This window comes from Pezoporus wallicus, unplaced genomic scaffold, assembly GCF_028554395.1.
Source record: "Pezoporus wallicus isolate ANWC-B61680 ecotype Strahan unplaced genomic scaffold, APGP_CSIRO_Pwel_v1 contig_2384, whole genome shotgun sequence".
Taxonomy (NCBI): Eukaryota; Metazoa; Chordata; class Aves; order Psittaciformes; family Psittacidae; genus Pezoporus; species Pezoporus wallicus.
In genome coordinates this window covers 9,312,075-9,330,676 of record NW_026640488.1, presented here as the reverse complement: position 1 = coordinate 9,330,676, position 18,602 = coordinate 9,312,075, and the positions used below count along the sequence as shown (strand labels likewise).

Genomic DNA, 18,602 nt, shown 5'->3' with positions numbered 1-18,602 from the left:
TAGCATAATGTACGTGCTAAAAGTTTATTGAAAGGGACACTCATTGAGAGACCTAATCGCAAATTATAACAGTGCAGACAGTTAACACATTCAAAAGCATAAGTCCCTTACTTCTTCCTGGCACATTTTTGCTGATGTGTATTTCTTGATTTAGTCTCTAAAGAACTGTATTATCCTGAATGTTGTTAGGAAGCAGGTGATATACCTTTTTGTAGTCTAAAACACTAACAATTTTATCTTACATTTACAAATAAAATGTGCTTTTAACCTACATTAACCCACATTAACCCATCTTTAAACCATCATAATTACTCTCCTTTACAAGTCACAGCTTTTTAATTTCATTAGTTTCATCTTCAAGTGAGTATTTCTGTTTAAATTCTATTCTACCTATTCTCTTTAAATAGAGTGCTTGAAAGGAGTGTTCACTTGTATACATTGCAAAGCTTAATGCTGAAGCATTTCACCAAATATTTTTCCTAATTCCTTTTTAGTTGATTGTCTCAATGCAAGGAAATATGTGGCTTTATTTGGTGAAAATATGCTGAAAAATTCTGTGCAGTGGATATAGTAATGCGTTAATACTGACATGACAGACAACTACCTACATTGCACAATATTTATCTCAAATTAGTGAACATGCAATAAAGGCCACTTTATAGTTTCAAGATTACAAAAAGTATTCAATATTTTTACCTATTTGATAACTCCCTTCAATCAAGGCACGGAGAAGTAATTAAATTGTTATTGTGTGAGTTTGAAAGACAGATTATTTAACATCCTTCATTTTATCATTAACTTACCTCTGACACCCTGGGCCTGGGTTGTAGGCTCAGGAGTAGAAAGAGGTTTTTCACATTATAGTGGGTCTGCAGCTGTCCAGTTTGTTATATGTCCAGATGAATCCATGCAAATCCCCCTGATGAGCTTGCATTCTAAGCAGGCAGCATCATATCACCCTGCCCTGATACAGCATATTTTCCACACCATACGGAAGTTCTATAATATGCAAAAAAAGAGCTCCAAATCAGTCAGTTTTATAAACAACAATGGGAAATACTGTTTTATGCAGTTCTGCTCTGAAACTTTTAGTCTATTGGATGATACTACAACAGTGCAACAGCATGATGAAGCAGAGAGGAACAAGGAAAAGTCAGACAATGGTAACACAGACAATTCCTGTACATCTAACCAGGTTACAAGATGTGGCATGGCACCAGCTACTTGCAACACCTGATCAAGGGTGCATGTTATGTATCAATATTAGGTGTTGAGGAGAAGAGGTGGTTTTAGGTGCCTATTAAGAATGAGACCAACTGGAGCTGTGCATAAAAACATGAGGGTTAGGTATCTAGTTTGCTGATAAACTGTAACAGATAGTGCAGCAGGTGGATAGATTGGTTAACACTATGCAGAGAAGAGGCTAGTACAGATAATATTGCACATGATGGTTATCAGGTACCAACAGCTGAATTTCCAAATCCTGGGAAATCCGGTTCCCTACTAACACTGAAACTCATCCTTACACCACAAGTCAGAAATGAGGAGAAATAATCTCACTGTACTTATCTCCTGGCCTTTGGAAAGTTTATGAGGATGACTGTACTATTCTATACTTTTTACTAACCTTCTCTTTCTGTGTTATCTGAATATTCCTGTATTCTTTCCTGGCATCTATACTGGAGATTTTTCTCAGGAAGTAATTACAGCATTTTGGGCTCCTTTGATGACACTGACAAAGTAAAGGAAATGCCAATTTTTCCTTTTTGATTCCTTAGATGATTTATAAATGATTCAGAAAAAAAAAATATTAAAAAATAATAGACAGTGTTTGGATTGGATCCTTCCAGAATTAAATTTCAGGAATTTGGGCAGAAAATGAACTTTTCAGTGATGAAAATAGTTTTGACTCATGTTTGGTTTAGGTTTGGACCAGGAAAAATGACTACTTAAATTGATCTTTAAAAATCACCAGCAGCTTTACCTTTGCTGAAGTTAATGACCATTGCTGAAGCTGGTGGCAGGCTTCTTTCCTTGGTCCCTCCAGTGGTTTTAAAACTGTTTTCAGACGCAACTCTCCAGTGAGTTAGGGAGCAGTATTCTTGATTCCTTGGTTAACAGAGTGTGATTATGTTATTTGAAAAAGAGGCTCAGTTACAGGATGGTTTCCACGTATTTTATGTTTGGAAGCCAGTATATTCAACATAGATATACAGAAAAACAGAAATATAAACTACGAATTGAGATATGTCAGTAAAAAATAAATAATCTTATTAAAAATGAGGTTAAACTTTTTTGTTTGTCACTGCAACAAACCAACTCAAGAGCAAGTCTCAAGTTTATTTTAGATATTGTCTTGAGGACAAATTCTGCTGAAAGCTTTAGAGATACAGTGCAATTCCACCTAATAACAAAGTGAATTTGCCTGAGAAAATACTGGAAAAGCAGTCAGTTCTTGCTTCCAGGTTTTAAAACCTCCCTTTTCTAAATAGCCTTTCAATGATTTATGAAGAGCTGAAACTTTCTGTATGAAAGGAAAGTATTTCATGCAGTCAACATCTTTAGATTGACTGTGAAGTTACAGTCTAGAATAAGTGATACTGTAATGATGAAAAGCTGCTTGAAAATGTCTCAGACATTTTTGGTAGCCTTAGATGAGAGTTCTGCCACAGAGGATCCAACTCAGTATGTGTTTGCAGCATTAATGGAAATTTAAAAGTGATGCAGGAACTGAAAAGGACTATATTCTGTGCACAAACATGTCATAGGTCTGAAAAGACAGTAGCATCTACAGTAAAACAGAAGTTCAGACTGATAGCTTTTACTGACAGCAGTCATGTAATGGGCACAAACAGAGTAAAGGTGTGGTCCCTTTGCAAAAACTGAATTCCTTAAAAGCAGAATCTAGAAACCTAGAATACCAGGTTTTCACAATCAGATACTAAAATTCCCCTTTCAGTTGTCCTGACTTGTAAATTTAATTCATTTTTGCGACTGTGACCCATAATTTATATGAAGATTTTTTGGAAGAAGATGAATTGAAATAGGTTTTATATTTATTCCAGTAAGGCTTGGTGTCTGAGTCACAGCCAAATTCTGTAACACTTTCAAGAACTTGTAGCTGAAATTCAATGGGATCTTTATGTAATATGAAGAATAAATATATGAGTCATAGATAAAGACTGCTGGTTCCATTTAACATTCCCAACAGATTATCTGGATCCTAATACCCATCCGTAAGGGTAACTTATGACTAATTACAGACCTGTGTGATGCTGTAAGGGTTTCCAGACATAACTTTTATTTCTTATTTCCAGCAGACAAATATCTCAAGTTTCCCAACATCCAAGAACACTGTTTCTAGACTATGGTACATGCAGAAGACAGGCATTCTGAACTCAAGTAGAAAAGCTGCAGGACGAGGCTGACAACAGGCTTTCTCATTTTAAAGCAGACTGCTCATTGCTGATCTATTTTTGTGGTGCTTGAAGATGCAGCTCTACACCTACAAAATAAATTAATTGAAAAGAACTGCATACAGACTTTTACAAAGAAACACTGATTGTCTTCCTAAATTTTAGTAGGTTTTTGTCATTCAGTTGAACAAAAGACCAAGACATGATACATAAACACTTTAGTACTCTTTGCCAATACATAAATCCACAAACAAATGTTTTCAGTAATGAACAACAGCAACAACGAAATGTTAAATGTTGAATAAAATCTCCAAGATTCTTCATGAAAAACAATCACCAGTTTATAGTCCCAGCTGTCACACACAACATGGAAGATACTCTAGTACCTCAAGGCCTAGTGCTGAAAGCTGAGTGGCTTTATCCACCTGTTCAAGCTGGGCATCCGCAAAATCTCTCTTCAGCTACCACCAGACGTATGCAGTGTCTTGTGCTTTGACTTCCTAGTCCTGGGTGAAATGTCAAATCAGGTATACTACTATCAATACCAACTTGAGGTATACCAAATTCTGTAAATGTTTTAGAATACAGCACTGAGAGATTGTTTCATTGGTCTAAGGAGCAGGCAGCATGCTGGGCCATGTATTTTTAAAGTTTTACTTACATTGAGGGAAACCTACCTTCACATATTTTTACCTCATTTGAAGAAAAGAATGAATCCAGGCTTGCAGTTGCCTTAGTACTCTAAGCCTAGTAGTAATTTTTCTATTTTAGCTAAAATAGATACTCCCCAGGATAGATGTTATAATCAACTCTTCCAAACATGCTATGGGAAATACTTTTCCCCGTCTGATCCATTTTAACAAACATTCTTTAGATCTAAAGATAAAATCTTTGTATAAAAAAAAAAAATAAAATTTTACAATACAAAAACCTGAACAGCCCAATTTAAAGACACCATATTTTCCATTTCCCCATAGCTATATATTGCAACTAATAAGAACAGAAATCTTGAAGGGACCTCTTACATGATCAGTGTAAGTCTTTACTACTGCAGTTAATTTTGCTTTATAATCCTATTCATCACCGGTTCAATTTTGCTTTATAATCCTATTCATCACCTATTCTAATGCTGTCTAAAACCCATGGTTTCTTTACATGTCAGCCCTTGTGAAAAGTTCTTCCAGAATCTTTATCTCCTCATTCCAAGGGAGACTTAGCCTTTAGCCAAATATTTATGTACTCTGTTTACCTACACCCATCTGATCATGTCCTAGAAAAGCTGAAGTTCACACCTCCGATTAATTCTTACATATGTTTGCTTACATTGACTTTTCTTTTTCTGCCTGCTTTTGTACAGCATTGCGTTATAAAAGCCTATGTCATTACTCTCATCCCATCCAGCATTTTCTTACTTACTTTTACATTTTCATATTTATCTTTTCAACCTGTTTGAATAGGAGCTATCAGGTTAGCAGTTGCTGAAGGTCTATATCCTGCTATAGTGATTACAGCATTACCCAGAAAAAGACTACTAATTTGCAAGCTGAGATCTACTCAGTCACTATTACAGAAAAACTGAGTATCTGTAAAAAGATGATTGTGGCATCACTACATAGCTCTGTTCACACTGTATGAGGTATGCTGCTTATATAAAGTTTTATATTTTGTTGCAATCATATAAGAAGATTAATTCCATTGAGGTTATAAGTATGTAACACTCATAATTTTTTTTAACGTATAAGAACACAGATACCATGTAAAGACATAGTAAAAAAAAAAAAAGCAAACAAAATAAAAACAACAAGCAAAAAAGGACTAGGCCAAAAGAAATAGTTGTTCAAACATCTTTAGTGTAGCTGCCTTATAATGTGTATTTAAGCAATGGAAATTAATCTCATCATGATATAGGGGGATTTTGTCCTTAACTCCCATTAGCACTAATAGGAGTTAAGTCCATAAATCCCCATATATCACTGTAAGAATATAGCCTTTCTCCCTTGTTTTTCCATCAACCTGTAATTTACTAACACTGTGTTTACAGAAACAAACACTACAGTTATCTTTAGAATAACGGTTACATTAACATGAATTAAAAAAATTAAGGATTCTTCAATTGTCATTTTTGTTCCTGGTTTCTGTTCTCCAGTCTAGTAAATACGTGCTGGAAAACTTCTCCAGTACAAATGTCTTACATAAAGCATTAACCTGGAAATTCTTTCTTTGAATAACTTTGAGTTATTTTGGCATCATTTAAAAACTCAGTTCTGTTCTCATATCTTCATTCTATTGTGAATACTTGCTACTTCATGCACTCTGGGTGTGCATTTTTAATTACAATAGCCAAAGTAATCATTTAGCATGAAAGAGCTGTGCACTCACATATTTTATACATCATGCTCATATTGCAAAGAAATATCCTAAATTGTATCCCAAAAGTTGAAACCATCATATAATACTTTAATATTAAACTATAAATTTATACCGTTTATCAAAAGAGATGGTAAGAATATGTTTCATACATAGCTATTTTCCATGAATACACAGCATGTGATCAAATATGGGCATTAGCAGCTGGTAGAAAAAGAAGTATTATGAGACTGTGATTCAGGCTTTACTTTTCTTCAACTGCCAATGGGATCAGCAAGGTGTGGTCTGATAATGCATTTTAACTGACATGCCTCTCCCTGTGTCATTACGGGCATTATAACAATTGTGCTGGATCTCTTTTTTTTTTCTATTTTTTCCCCCTAAATCCTCCTAGATTCTAATACCAATTTATACAACGGTAAAACTCAGCATCTCTGAGAGAGATGGCTTTCTTCAACAGTGCAAAATAACCTGTGTGTCTTGCTTCTCGCATAGACTTCAGCAGGCCGAGTTAGTTGACTAAAGCACAATAATTGGGTTCTGTACCTTCTTTCACTCCCAAGTAATTTCCTTTGTCCCTTCAGCTCATAAACCATCTTACCCAGGAAGCACTACCCTGCCATCTAGATTCACTATACAGGTGTCTCAAAACAGGGATCAACAGACTGCCACCTTCCTCCCTCTCTCCAAACCATATGTAATCAATCCTAGCTCACAGGCTTCTCTGCTCCTCTGCCTCTAGGGCTCCAGTTTGGTGAGGCATTTATTTTCTCAACAACTTCAATCCAGGGCTTTGACGCAGCAAAGCCAACAAGCATTAGCTCCCTGTAGCTGCAGCCTTTTCCACAACTTGGAAAGGTCCCAGATTGGAAGCCTTTACAAAATATTATCAAACCCTAGAAGCAAATTTAATCCCATATCTTTCATTTAAAAAACAAACAAATAAACAAAAAAAAAAAAAAAAACAGCAAACAAAACAAAAAGATAAAAAAAAAAAATAGGAAGCTACCTCCTCGAAGCATTTGTTAGACATTGTGAGCCATTGTGAACAGATATTGACCAAACACTATCACAGTCATAAAGATATTGAAGGTAAATTAAAAACAAATATTTTGAATACACATAATGAAAAACAAGTATGTGTTCACTATTTCTTCTTAACCTGTTTTTACTGATAATAATTTAACAATAATCTTCAAAAGCACTTCTGGGGAATCTGAATTTATTCCCTTGCTTTAAAAAATAAGCTGTCTTTGCATTGCCTGATCTTTGAGTCACTAGATTTGTTTTTCGGTTAATAGATTTCCAGAACGTAAATGTACAGGAACATATAAAAGCCAATATATCGGCATAACACTACTGGTTAAAGAAGATTGTTAGTCTGCTTTCCCTCTACAAACATTGATACAATATGTGGGATCTGCCACAGCCTTCTTTTTAGTTCTTTTATAGACTTAAATTGAATAAGGGTTTAGCTACTTGACTCGTAGTAAAATTGACGGGATAGAATACTGAAAATTTGATGTTTCTAGTCAGTCTAATAAATAGTTCTCTGGTTTGCAATATATTTTTCCTTATTTTTGTTAATTTTATGAAGTTGGCTACTCTATAGTTATAGAAAACAGTATAGAAAATACATCATTTGCATACCTTGATATAATCTATATTATATAGAATATAGAATACATATCTATATAAAACCCAACAGTTTTCAAGGTATATGTTTATACTTTACACTTGTTAAGTTTTTCATTGATTTTGGATAACTTCTTTGCAGATTTTAAATATTTATACTAGACCTTTTAATGTAACAAGACTGTTTCCCAGCTTACCAAAAAGCAGGGAAAATGATTCAGATTTGTGTCTGTGACTACTGTTCTGGTAAAACTGTAGTATTACAAACTATGGTACTTGAGATATATCAAAGTAAGATTAGGACTGGCTTTTCAATTAGTAACCTCTACTTCCCCCTTCATAATGGACCTAGAGGATGATTTCAAGTACAAGTTTTTAAGGGAGATTTCTACTTTTAGCCCATTCAGTCAATCATTGAAACCAGTCATAAACTAAGTGTTAACACATAAAATGTATTAATAAATAACACTGTGGAAAAATATAATACCAAAGCCTCATCTGAACAAATTAATAACCTCAGAAAAGCTCAACTTTTCACTTAACAAGAAATACTTTCTGCTGGTAGAAAAGGAATCTTCGGGGACACATCGTCTGCAGCAAAAAACCCAAACCAAAACAAAAACACCCCAGAATCTTTTGTCAACTGAGAACATAGCAAAACTCTACGGAGAGGCTTAGTGCATGATGTTTGTTCATGTAAATGCCATGCACATTTTCATCTAATCCCTTATACTACTGCTTGAAATTTAAAGTGCAAACATTTTAAAAATCCCTGAGCTAAAGCTTAAAAAAAGCAATTACACTGAACAAGTTGAAAAATGTGATTTTAGAGTAATGCATTAGGAGTTGAGAACACGCGACTTCCATGAAAAATGGAAGTAGTCAGTCAGTCTTCAGTTAACAAATTTCTAGGACATGCAATAAGAGCTGTGACAAATGTTATTACACAATATGTCAGTACTGTGTTTAATTACTTTCTTAAAGTGTAAACATCCTAGATATTAACTGGCTTACTGTCTTTGACTTTTGATATGAAGATTATTTGTGAGCACAGAAACTAAAATACAACCGTTCCTACTCGTCATGAACCAGAAAAAAAAAACAAAAACCAAAAACCAAAAACCAAAAAACTACTAAATCTGTCCATTTTGCAATATTTCAATCCTAAAACCTGGAAAATAAGTAGGTTCTGTGGCACAATACTGAATTCAACAGATTCTCAATGTTTTGTAATAAAGACAAGGGAGTCAGATGCCAAAAATCCAGGAGTTCTCACAGAAACTACTAACTATATTCTTCTTTTAACTATGGGTTGAATGGCAAAGACTGATAGCTCTGTACTAATAAGCATCCTGTAAGTGGGCCCACACTTTCAATAAGGGAAAGACTGAACAGGAATAGTGACAGAACAGTTCTTATCCTCCAAATCCATAGCAGTGATGATAAATGACATATTACTCAACTCAGAAGAAAACAGTAACATACATCCCAGGCAGAACACCAGCAGAGATCACACTACTTCAGAATCAAAGGTTATGAAAGCAGGTGACACACCTAGGAAGAGTACTTGGTGCACAAGTAGTGCATATACTTATTTGCTGAACTCTGAATTTTTATTTTGTAAGGGAATCTGAGATATAATATTACAGGTAGCAATTTTGAAGTCCTAATTTTAGGAAGTTCTTTGCCAAGGATGTTCTGGTTCTATTGACTTCAATATGAATACTGCTAGGCAGTCATTGGAGTCAAACTCTGCAAGGGAATTAGGAAAAATTTAAATAAAACTTTAACAAAACTATTCACAGGACACCCACCATGATACTTGGTCGTTCAGAAGCACAAGAAAAACAAAACAAAACAGAACACCAGAAAGATTAAAAATATTAACATACACCTTAAAATCTGCATTTATACATCCATGAATAAAGAAAGAGAGAACTCTTCGTTCGAAATCCATCAGCAATCTTTTCTGAATAGCTCAAATAATTTCCTAAATCTTCCTAAGGTCAGAGGCAAGTTAGCCCTCACTCAAATCCCCAAAACATCTGGCCTGTTCTACTTAATGGAGGGGTGAGAATACCCACAATTTTAAACTAGTCTAGGATTAGAGCTTTTATCCAGGAGCTCAACAGGCCCTACTGCTCATCCTCAGCCAGCAAGGGCTTAAGTTTAGAGATCCTAATCAACAGCAAAGTGCTTAGCCAACTAACTTCAGGCAGGACTAGACAGGAAAGTTTTCTGTACTTTCATGTGAGGAACTTGTCTTATACAGCAAAATTTCAAGAGTCACAAGATTAGAAAGAGGAAGATTTTCTCTTAAGGCCCATCAATAAGGACATGAGGGAGCAGTTATGTGGTTCTGGAAAATTTACAAATCTGTTTCTTACTGATGGAGTCGTACAGTACTGCAGTTGCTCCCAGCTTCTCTATGGGTTCCGTAATTCCATATTGAGAACAATAAGGTCATCCTTCATTTTACTGCCAAAAGCTGATCTGGAAAGAAATATTCCACCTATGGAATTATCCAGGGACTGATCATCAGGAAGGATTCTGTGAGTCAGACAAACTCATAATCAACAGCATATCTACATTGCTTCTTGTAATGAATGCCCTACAGCTCTTCAGTACAGAAAAGCATGTTCTTAGGGATGTTTGGCACTAATCAAATCTTAGTACTCTGACACAGATTGGATGTGTCAATTAAAGTTAAGTACTCAGCAATCAATTTAAATCACAACTAATTTCTCTTTAGCTGCAATGGTATATCTCTGACAGATTAATGAGTTACAGTTTATGGTGTAGCATGGAATCTGCTGTAATTTTTTTTCACTCAATTGAACTGCCATAGATATACGCACTATCCTTGCTGCAGTTCAGACCTGCAATAATGCAGAGATGTAATAAAAAAAGTCCCCTTATTTGCAATAATAAATCATGCCAGTGAAAACATCACCATTGTTTATTAGCATGACAAGCAAAAGGATGAGCCATTTCACTCTAGCCTAAATTTTTTGATAATTAAGGAAGTTCTTGTCCTTAGATTTAAAATGTTTTCTCCCTCTAGTATTTACCCTTCAATATATTAATAGATATCAATCAATTAACTCATAAATTCTTTGTACTACTGATTTTTAAAAAAGCAAACTTTTCCTGACTATTTTCAACAGAACTGGCTATCCTGTGCAGTCCTACATCATCCTTTTCTGCACCTTCTTCTATATATTCCTTTTCTGACCATACATGACTACAGAATGGGCCTCATCATAAATAATCTCAGTAATCATGAGGAAATATGGGAGAATCCTTCAGATTATACAAACTATATTTACATTTTGTTTATATTTACATGTCAGTGTAAATTTCAAGGGTCTTCTACTTTGATTTTGCAATGACATTGGTAATCTGCATGGAAAATTACTTAGCAATTTCAGGGGCTTAAATTTAGATACTTGTGTTTCTATATTAAGGATATTTTATCAAGGCATATGGAAATCATTAGCTAAATAGCTTTTGTTCCAGTCTGAAATTTTCAGTTATGTAAAGGAAAACTAAGGAAACTCCATCAATTTACCCAAATTCAGTTACCTGAAGTGCAGGCACAGTGTTTAGAGCCAGTGAAGAAATCTGAAATGGAAAGATGTTATTACCACAAATTAGCAATATACCACAGAGCATCCTCTCTAATTATATTAGTCAAGGAAGCAATAAAAAAATGTCAAAGTATATTGTAGATGCATAAGGCAACCACAGCATTTTGTACAACAAAGACCAAACATTTTTTTCATTTACCCAAGAAGGAAAATGGAAAATGAAGTGAAAAATGCTCTACATATTTCTTCGTCTTTTGGCATACCAAGGATGTTGTTCTGAAATATGAAATTACTAGTACTATTTCACTAGCAACTGAATACCTGATAAATCAGCATCTGACAACTTGGGGGAGGGAGGGTGGATAAAGAGAGACCAAATAGTCTCATTCACTGTGGCGTGATAAACAAATTCAATAAATTAAATAACTCATTATAATTATAAAAGTATACTTATTTTGAAGTGGCTCTTCAAGACATTGGTTACTTTTTTAGGCCAGGATTCCCTTGGATCTTATTTTTCCTGATACATATCCTTCTCCCTTGCGACACCTGCATAAACCATTTAAATCATCCCTTGTTTCCCCCATTACTCTAGTAGTTCTCTAGATTTTTACCTTCTAATTTTCATTCCTTAGCAGCAGGTAACCCTGCTAATTTTCATTCCTAACTTCAGTCTTCTTGTGAGCAGCTCTTTCCAGTACATCTGTGGTATCTTCTTAGGAATAGAGGATAATATCCAGTTTTCATTACAACAAAGAGCCACAGTTATCAAATTTAAAAGAAAAAAAATCTTCACAAAAACAATATTTCTCATGTTGTTCATGTGAAGAATAATATGAGAAAAATAAAGCAATAAATTTAAAGTGGCTTTAAATTTACTCTTAGAAGTGTTCATAGAAAGTCCATAAGATTTTCATGTTAAAATTTTAGTGAACTAGATCAGATAAAGCTAGAATCATTTTATAATGTTATGCAAAAGACAAGTCTAGGTTTCACTTGGATACATCAGGCAAAATTGTAACAGTATTTAAAACTTCAACAAGTAGAGCTCTGGAAGATTATTCATTTATGCATGAAGATTTGATTATTTGGTTCCAATGGCAGCATTCAAAAATTATGACAGCAGGTGATATGCAATGTTCAGATGAAAGGCACATTGGAAATTTTTATATATCCTTCTCTCAGATCTAGAAGGATTCCACATACAGTGCAGATCAAATAATACATTAAAGAAACCAGTAATAGTCAATTAATGAGGATTTGTGCAGAAATTTCCATTAGGCAGTCTAGCTATATTCTGTATGCTGTGGGAATATAGCTCTACCTGTATCAGTATAATGAAGAAGAAATCTGTAAGCACTTTAAATTTTACTATGTGTTGGAAATTGTTAATTAAAATGTTAGTACTAGAGTCCATAATAGCCTCAGTCTCGGCTTCAACAAAGCACAATTACCTGGTCCCCCAATTTTTATTTTGCTGAGCCCTGTGAAGCTGATGAACAGAATCCTGACCCTGTAAGAAAGTTCACCCTGTGGCTAAGGGTTTCAAAGGACCGTGGATCAAGTGCAAACCCATAAAGACTCATTCTATAGAACCAGGGTACAGCAGCTGTTCAGACAATGGTAGCCTTCAGGCTCTGGAAGTCACCACAATTTAAACGATGATTTGATGATTTCTCTCTCCCCTCAAGGAACCTCCCCAGCACACAGTTATTTGAGCTGGGAGTCACCCCCTCCAGGCAAGCAGCACGTGAGAATAGCAATCCTCTTGCAGGGAAACAAATCAATTCTGGCAGTTAAATTCTGGTCTCTGTGTTTACATCAAGAAACTCTACTTGTTTAAAGCAGTTTAACCTTATGCTCACAATGTGTAATTATAAACTGAGACTATGAATTCTTGTCTTTCATACAGTAGCAATCAAATATATATCTTTCCTTTTGATAATCAGGAATTTCTTTTCGTGAATAATGACAGCCAATTTAAGTCAGACTTGTCAAGGGAAAGAACCATGAAAAATAGCTTCACTTGTTTCAATGAAAAATTTAACTAAGGTTCTTTTCATCTTAAGAGCTTGAAACAATTTAAACCAATAAACTTTATGCGAAATGCCACACAGAATAGCTTAATAGAACCTTGAACAGATTCCTCCATTTGTCTTTCTCCATCTTCACTCAGCTTTCTGCTATACAGTTTCCACCTATTCTATCTTAGATGTTTGAGAAGTCTCATTCAGAAATTCATCATATTCTACAGAGAAAAGTAGAATAAATAGGCACACTTTGGGTTATAAAAATTTACAGGTAAAGCTTAGGTTTGGCTGAAGTGCAGAGGAAGTCCTGAGAGCTGCAGTGCTCACACCCAGGGCCCCAGGTTTAGAGCTAGTGTTTCCTTCAGTGCAAGCTTTACACATGTTTGGGGCAGATAGTAGAGCCATCAATCTTCCCACATCCTGCTTCTTCCTCACCTTTGATTTTATACAGGAATTTGGAAGGGGAACTGGTACTATGTGGTATTTGAGATATCATACAAATAAATAAGGATATGTCATGGGATATTATGTTTTCTTGCTGCATGGAAGAAAATAAAAGCTAAGTTTTATGAACACTGAGCACAGACTTGTCTAAGGGTTTTGGCTTACTTTAGAAAAAAAAAAAAACCTAGCTCTGTTTTCTTCACAACATGTTGCTAATTATTAAAAGTACCAAGAGTTTCTCTTAAAACGTTTTTATGGCTCTCGAGGCTGCCACAAGCCAGAAAAAGAGGGGAATTTTCTCTTAGTCCTTTTCTGAAAGGGGGGGGTTAAAAAAATAATTCATTCCTTAAAACAAGTAATAGCCTTTAAAAGTATAGTTCCTATGTCCTTATGCTCAGTGTCTCAATTCTCTCAGTTCTTGAGATGCTAATATAATGAGATGCTAACATTCACTTTTATTAAAAACAAAGACTTTCACCTTTCAGTGATAAAGTTTGAAGAATATGTGCAACCATAAATACAACATTGTCTCTGACAGAGAGTATATACAACTCCAAAATTAATTCCAGGAGTTTAAAGCACTCCAATTGTCTTTTCTATAAAAGCACCCTTGATTAAGACAGGACTATCTATAGGAATTAAGCTGACTCCACTTGTACCTAAGCTAATCTGTCATAAGGATTTATATGATCTTATACATGGCCAGGTTGGATGGAGCTCTGAGCAACCTGGTCTAGTGGAAGGTGTCCTAGCCCATGGCAGTGGGGTTGGAACTGGATCTTTAAGGTCCCTTCCAACCAAACCATTCTGTGATTTTATGATCTCCAGCTATTTGAGAGGAGGAACATGCATCCTCCTCAGACAGTTGTCTGGCAACTTACTTCTCACACAATTTTCAACAGGGAATTGAGGCACAGGAAGTGTAAGTGATGGGTCTAAAATATGTAAAGATTAGAGAAACAAACAAAAAAAAAAAAACTTCCCTTATAGTGGAACAGATTCTCACTGCAAAAGAAAGAGAAATGGGAAAGCCCCAGCCAGGAGTTGGGCAGAAAAAAGTAACTCCATAAAACTCTTTTTATGCTTCTCTCATTTTGACTTCAAGACAAAGTTACTGTAACGGTAAAGATATATGGAGTTTTATGAACTGTACATGGAGGCTGGATTTTCTTAGCTTGGGATTTTTCAATAGCCCTGAAATACATCTTTATTCTTATCCATTGTGTCCCCACTAATACAAATAGGTATCATGCTGGTATTCAGCTAAGTAATACTTTTGTCATCCACAGATGGACAGGGGATTACGTGGCTAGGAAATGAAATAAAAGCTAAATCCCTATGCTCAATAAAGCCTTGCTTGTTTTCTCTTTCATTCAGGATTACCGAGTGAACATCTTTCTCCGACAGAACTGGAATGATCCACGCCTCGCATACAGTGAATATCCAGATGACTCTTTAGACTTAGATCCATCCATGTTGGATTCAATTTGGAAACCTGATTTGTTCTTTGCTAACGAAAAAGGTGCCAACTTTCATGAAGTTACAACAGATAATAAATTGTTGCGAATTTTCAAAAATGGGAATGTACTTTATTCCATCAGGTGAGTCTCTAATCAAATGATTATTTTTTTTGCAGATAGAAGCTCAAAAATGTACCAAAGAAATCCTAATGGTTATGTTCGGTTGCTAGTCATGCAGAGCTATATCTGAAATAGTTGTGAGTTTTGAATACAGATTTTTATCATCATTCTGTTCATTGTTAATACTAAAATTGAAAATGATTCCTCATTAGATGCACATAGTAAAAATAGTAAGAAAAGTATATTTCCCATTTTAAAATACAGATACTGAGCATAGTGGAACTAGGACACTTGCACAAAGCAAATAATCCTGGAATGGTACAATCTGAACTGGCCTATGTATGAGTTTCACATGCTGTAGCCTCCAAATGTCATGACAATCCAATTTTATTTAATTTTCACCTTTTTGGATATTTCAGTTGCACTTCAACATGGAAACATGACCTGTTTGAGGAAGCATGACATTTAAAGAATAGATCACTTACTGCTGGAAATGGAGAGAAAAGTGGGAAGTAAACTTTTGAAAAGGTTTAAGAAGCAGTGAGCAGCAATCATAAGTATTGACAAAATCTAGTTATCCTACTTCTTTTCTCTTATCTTCTTACCACTTTCCTTTTATTGATACTGACGTTAGTAGGCCTTTTACCACTACCTTCAAAAACCTGATCTAGTGAGAAACACATCAGATATAAGTATACTAAAGCCCCATTAGATATGGTATAGATTTGGTATTAATACAGTGATCTACATGTGCAAAATGTTACACTTTTCAAAGTAAATAAGCCTCTCGTCCAGTTAGCGTTTTGCTTCGCATGTTTTTATGACACTGCATTAATAGGTAATTGGACTTTTTGAAGAGACATCAGGATCAGGAATTTGTGAAGCAATTTGTATACTAAAAGAAAAACAAAACATCTGTGACTTGCATGGATGTATCAGTGGCAAGGGAGTCTCCTCCTTCCTTGTAGTGCAAGTGGGCAGTGTCTTGCCACGCTTACATAGGAAGAAAGGGTTGGGTTAAAATTCCTGTGTTTCATATCCAAAAGGAGGTTAGCCTGCCAGTCTGGGAACATAATCATTCTTCAGTGTCACAACATGTATTCTGTCACTAGAAACAGATGGAAAGCAAGTAAAAAGGATTCCTTCTCTGGACCCAAGTAGAAAGAAGAGGTAAATCAATTATCTCCAGACTGTCTGAATCACCCTGAGAGGCACTGGCAGTTTTTCCACTCTAGTCAAATAACTCCTCCTCTTTATCCCACTCCCTCCAGATACATACAACACAGGGTGTAGACACCACCACTCAACTGAAGCAAGTTTGGATTGCAATTTCAATAGAATTCAGACCAAATTCAGGGTCACATGAAATGGGAGAAAGAAAACAAACATGAGAAATTTATAATACTAAATTATAAAAGCAAACACTGATGGTGATGAAAGAAAATTATAGCTCTTCTGTTTCTTATGGAGACAGAAACTTTATGTTGCCACAATTTAATTAAGAAGTATTATAATTTCTGAAACAGATTTAAAATCATATAACCGCCTTCTAGCTGAGTCAGTTCAGCTTTTGATGAGGGGCAACATGTTAATTGCTAACATGCTAGATTTAATATAAAAGGAAAAAAAAAAAAATATTTCTAAATTTTCCTTTCATTCCCTAACGATTCCTCCTCCCCTAATTGCATTGGAATTATAATATTCCCATGAAAATAATAAGGTTACAGTCCTTGATTCAATGAACACCTGAGTACTTACTGAAGCACAAAGCGAAGTCCAGGTGCCTCTTCTCTGAAATTACTTGTCATGTTATAAGCCTACTAGTCAGATTTTGTATATGGGACCATTTTTAATTGCATGGTAATAGGGTCTGGGTCTGAATTCCCTCCTCAGGCTCTCCCCCTGCAGCTCTGTCACTGGCAGGCTAAACAGAAGTTATAGTACCAAAGAATCAAGAAGCTTTGGAGAGCAAAAAAGAAAAATGTAAGAAATACACAGACACCCTTCCTACCTAATGCCCACTTCCCTTTAGCCCTAATTCCAAAAACAGGGGAATGACTAGTGTAAGGTTTTTGGAGAACATTCTATCAACTGATCTGATAAACAAAGGTGCAGTCATGATACTGGATGATGAATGGATAACTAAAGAACAACAATGAGGAAAAACATATACCTTTACCTCTTAGAACCATAGAATCAGCTAAGATGGAAAAGACCTTTAAGATCATCAAGTCCAACCATTACCAAGACCACCATTAAATCATCTCTCTGAGGGCCTCATCTGCATGCTTTTTGAGTACTTCCAAGGATGGTGATCCCACCACTGCCCTGGGCAGCCTGTTCCAATGCCTCATTACCCTCTCTGTGAAAAAGTTTTTCCAAATATCTAGTCTAATTCCCCCCGGCAGAGCTTGAGGCCATTACCTCTTGTCCTATTGCTTGTTACTCAGGAGAAGAGACCAATCCCCAAGAGACTGATACTCCCTTCAGGTAGTTATAGAGAGCAATAACGTCCCCCAGAGCCTTCTCTTCTCCAGACAAAACAACCCCAGTTCCGTCAGCTGTTCCTCATAAGACTTCAGAGAATAAGTCTTCACCAGAAACACCAGACCCTTCTCCAGAAGTGCTACTTTAAAGATAAGTTACTGTATTGACATAAAAAGCAAAAATACCCGTTTTGCTTATAGGCTGCAAAGTATTTAACAGGAAGTATCAGGACTAACATGAAACACAGATGCAGTTCAAAATTACAGGCATGTTTCAGTGTGCCATCTGTATCATAAAATGTTATCTTAAACCTTTTGTTGGCAAATTAAGCACCTTATTTTAGAACAATAACACAGAAATTACTTTGCCATCATGATTTGCAGCTGACATCTGTTATGAAATTCTTGTAGGTCTGGGTGAATTTTATGTTTGAAACACTGTACCAGTCCAATAATTCTGCTGTAACACAAAAAACATGCTGTTGTTGAATTCCTTAAGACCTCTCATAGATTTAGGCAACCCCACTGAAAAACTGCTTTTCTGAAAGTCCGTCATAATTTTTTTTCCACATCATGAAACTAAGCTGAGTGAAATGGCTTCAGATATTCTATAGCCCTTTTGAGAGTTTTCTAATTGAAAAAAAAATGCATTTTCTTCAACTATTAATGACTTCCAGTATTTTCATGAATCCTTCCTCTGCACTTCTATGGCATTTTATGATATATTATTAATACTTTTTCTTTGTGTTCTTTCAGATTGACTTTAATACTGTCCTGTCCGATGGATCTAAAAAATTTTCCAATGGATGTGCAAACATGTATAATGCAGCTGGAAAGCTGTAAGTTTGTGTAATGTATTATCCTATAAATACATTTTCAGGGATTACAACAGCTATGCAGGAGGTAGATAGAACAAATTTTCAAAGAATCTTCTATTTTACCAAAAGAATCTGTGAAACATACATGATTTTCAAAGAAGGCATTATTTCATCCTTACTTGTACAGAAAATCTGAAGTTACTACTGAACTTAAGTACCCAGTGCCAATTTATTTT

The 18,602-nt window shown here is 35.4% G+C and overlaps 1 protein-coding gene across 3 annotated transcripts in view; it reads left to right on the top strand.

The window, feature by feature from the left end:
* GLRA3 (glycine receptor alpha 3) overlaps positions 1 to 18,602 on the top strand; it is a 74,252-nt gene that overhangs the window by 26,016 nt on the left and 29,634 nt on the right. For all 3 annotated transcript variants that reach the window (XM_057419152.1, XM_057419154.1, XM_057419153.1), the window contains exons 4-5: positions 14,860 to 15,083; positions 18,305 to 18,387. In XM_057419152.1, coding sequence (XP_057275135.1) covers positions 14,860 to 15,083; positions 18,305 to 18,387 — 307 coding nt within the window. The remainder of the gene's footprint in view (positions 1 to 14,859; positions 15,084 to 18,304; positions 18,388 to 18,602) is intronic.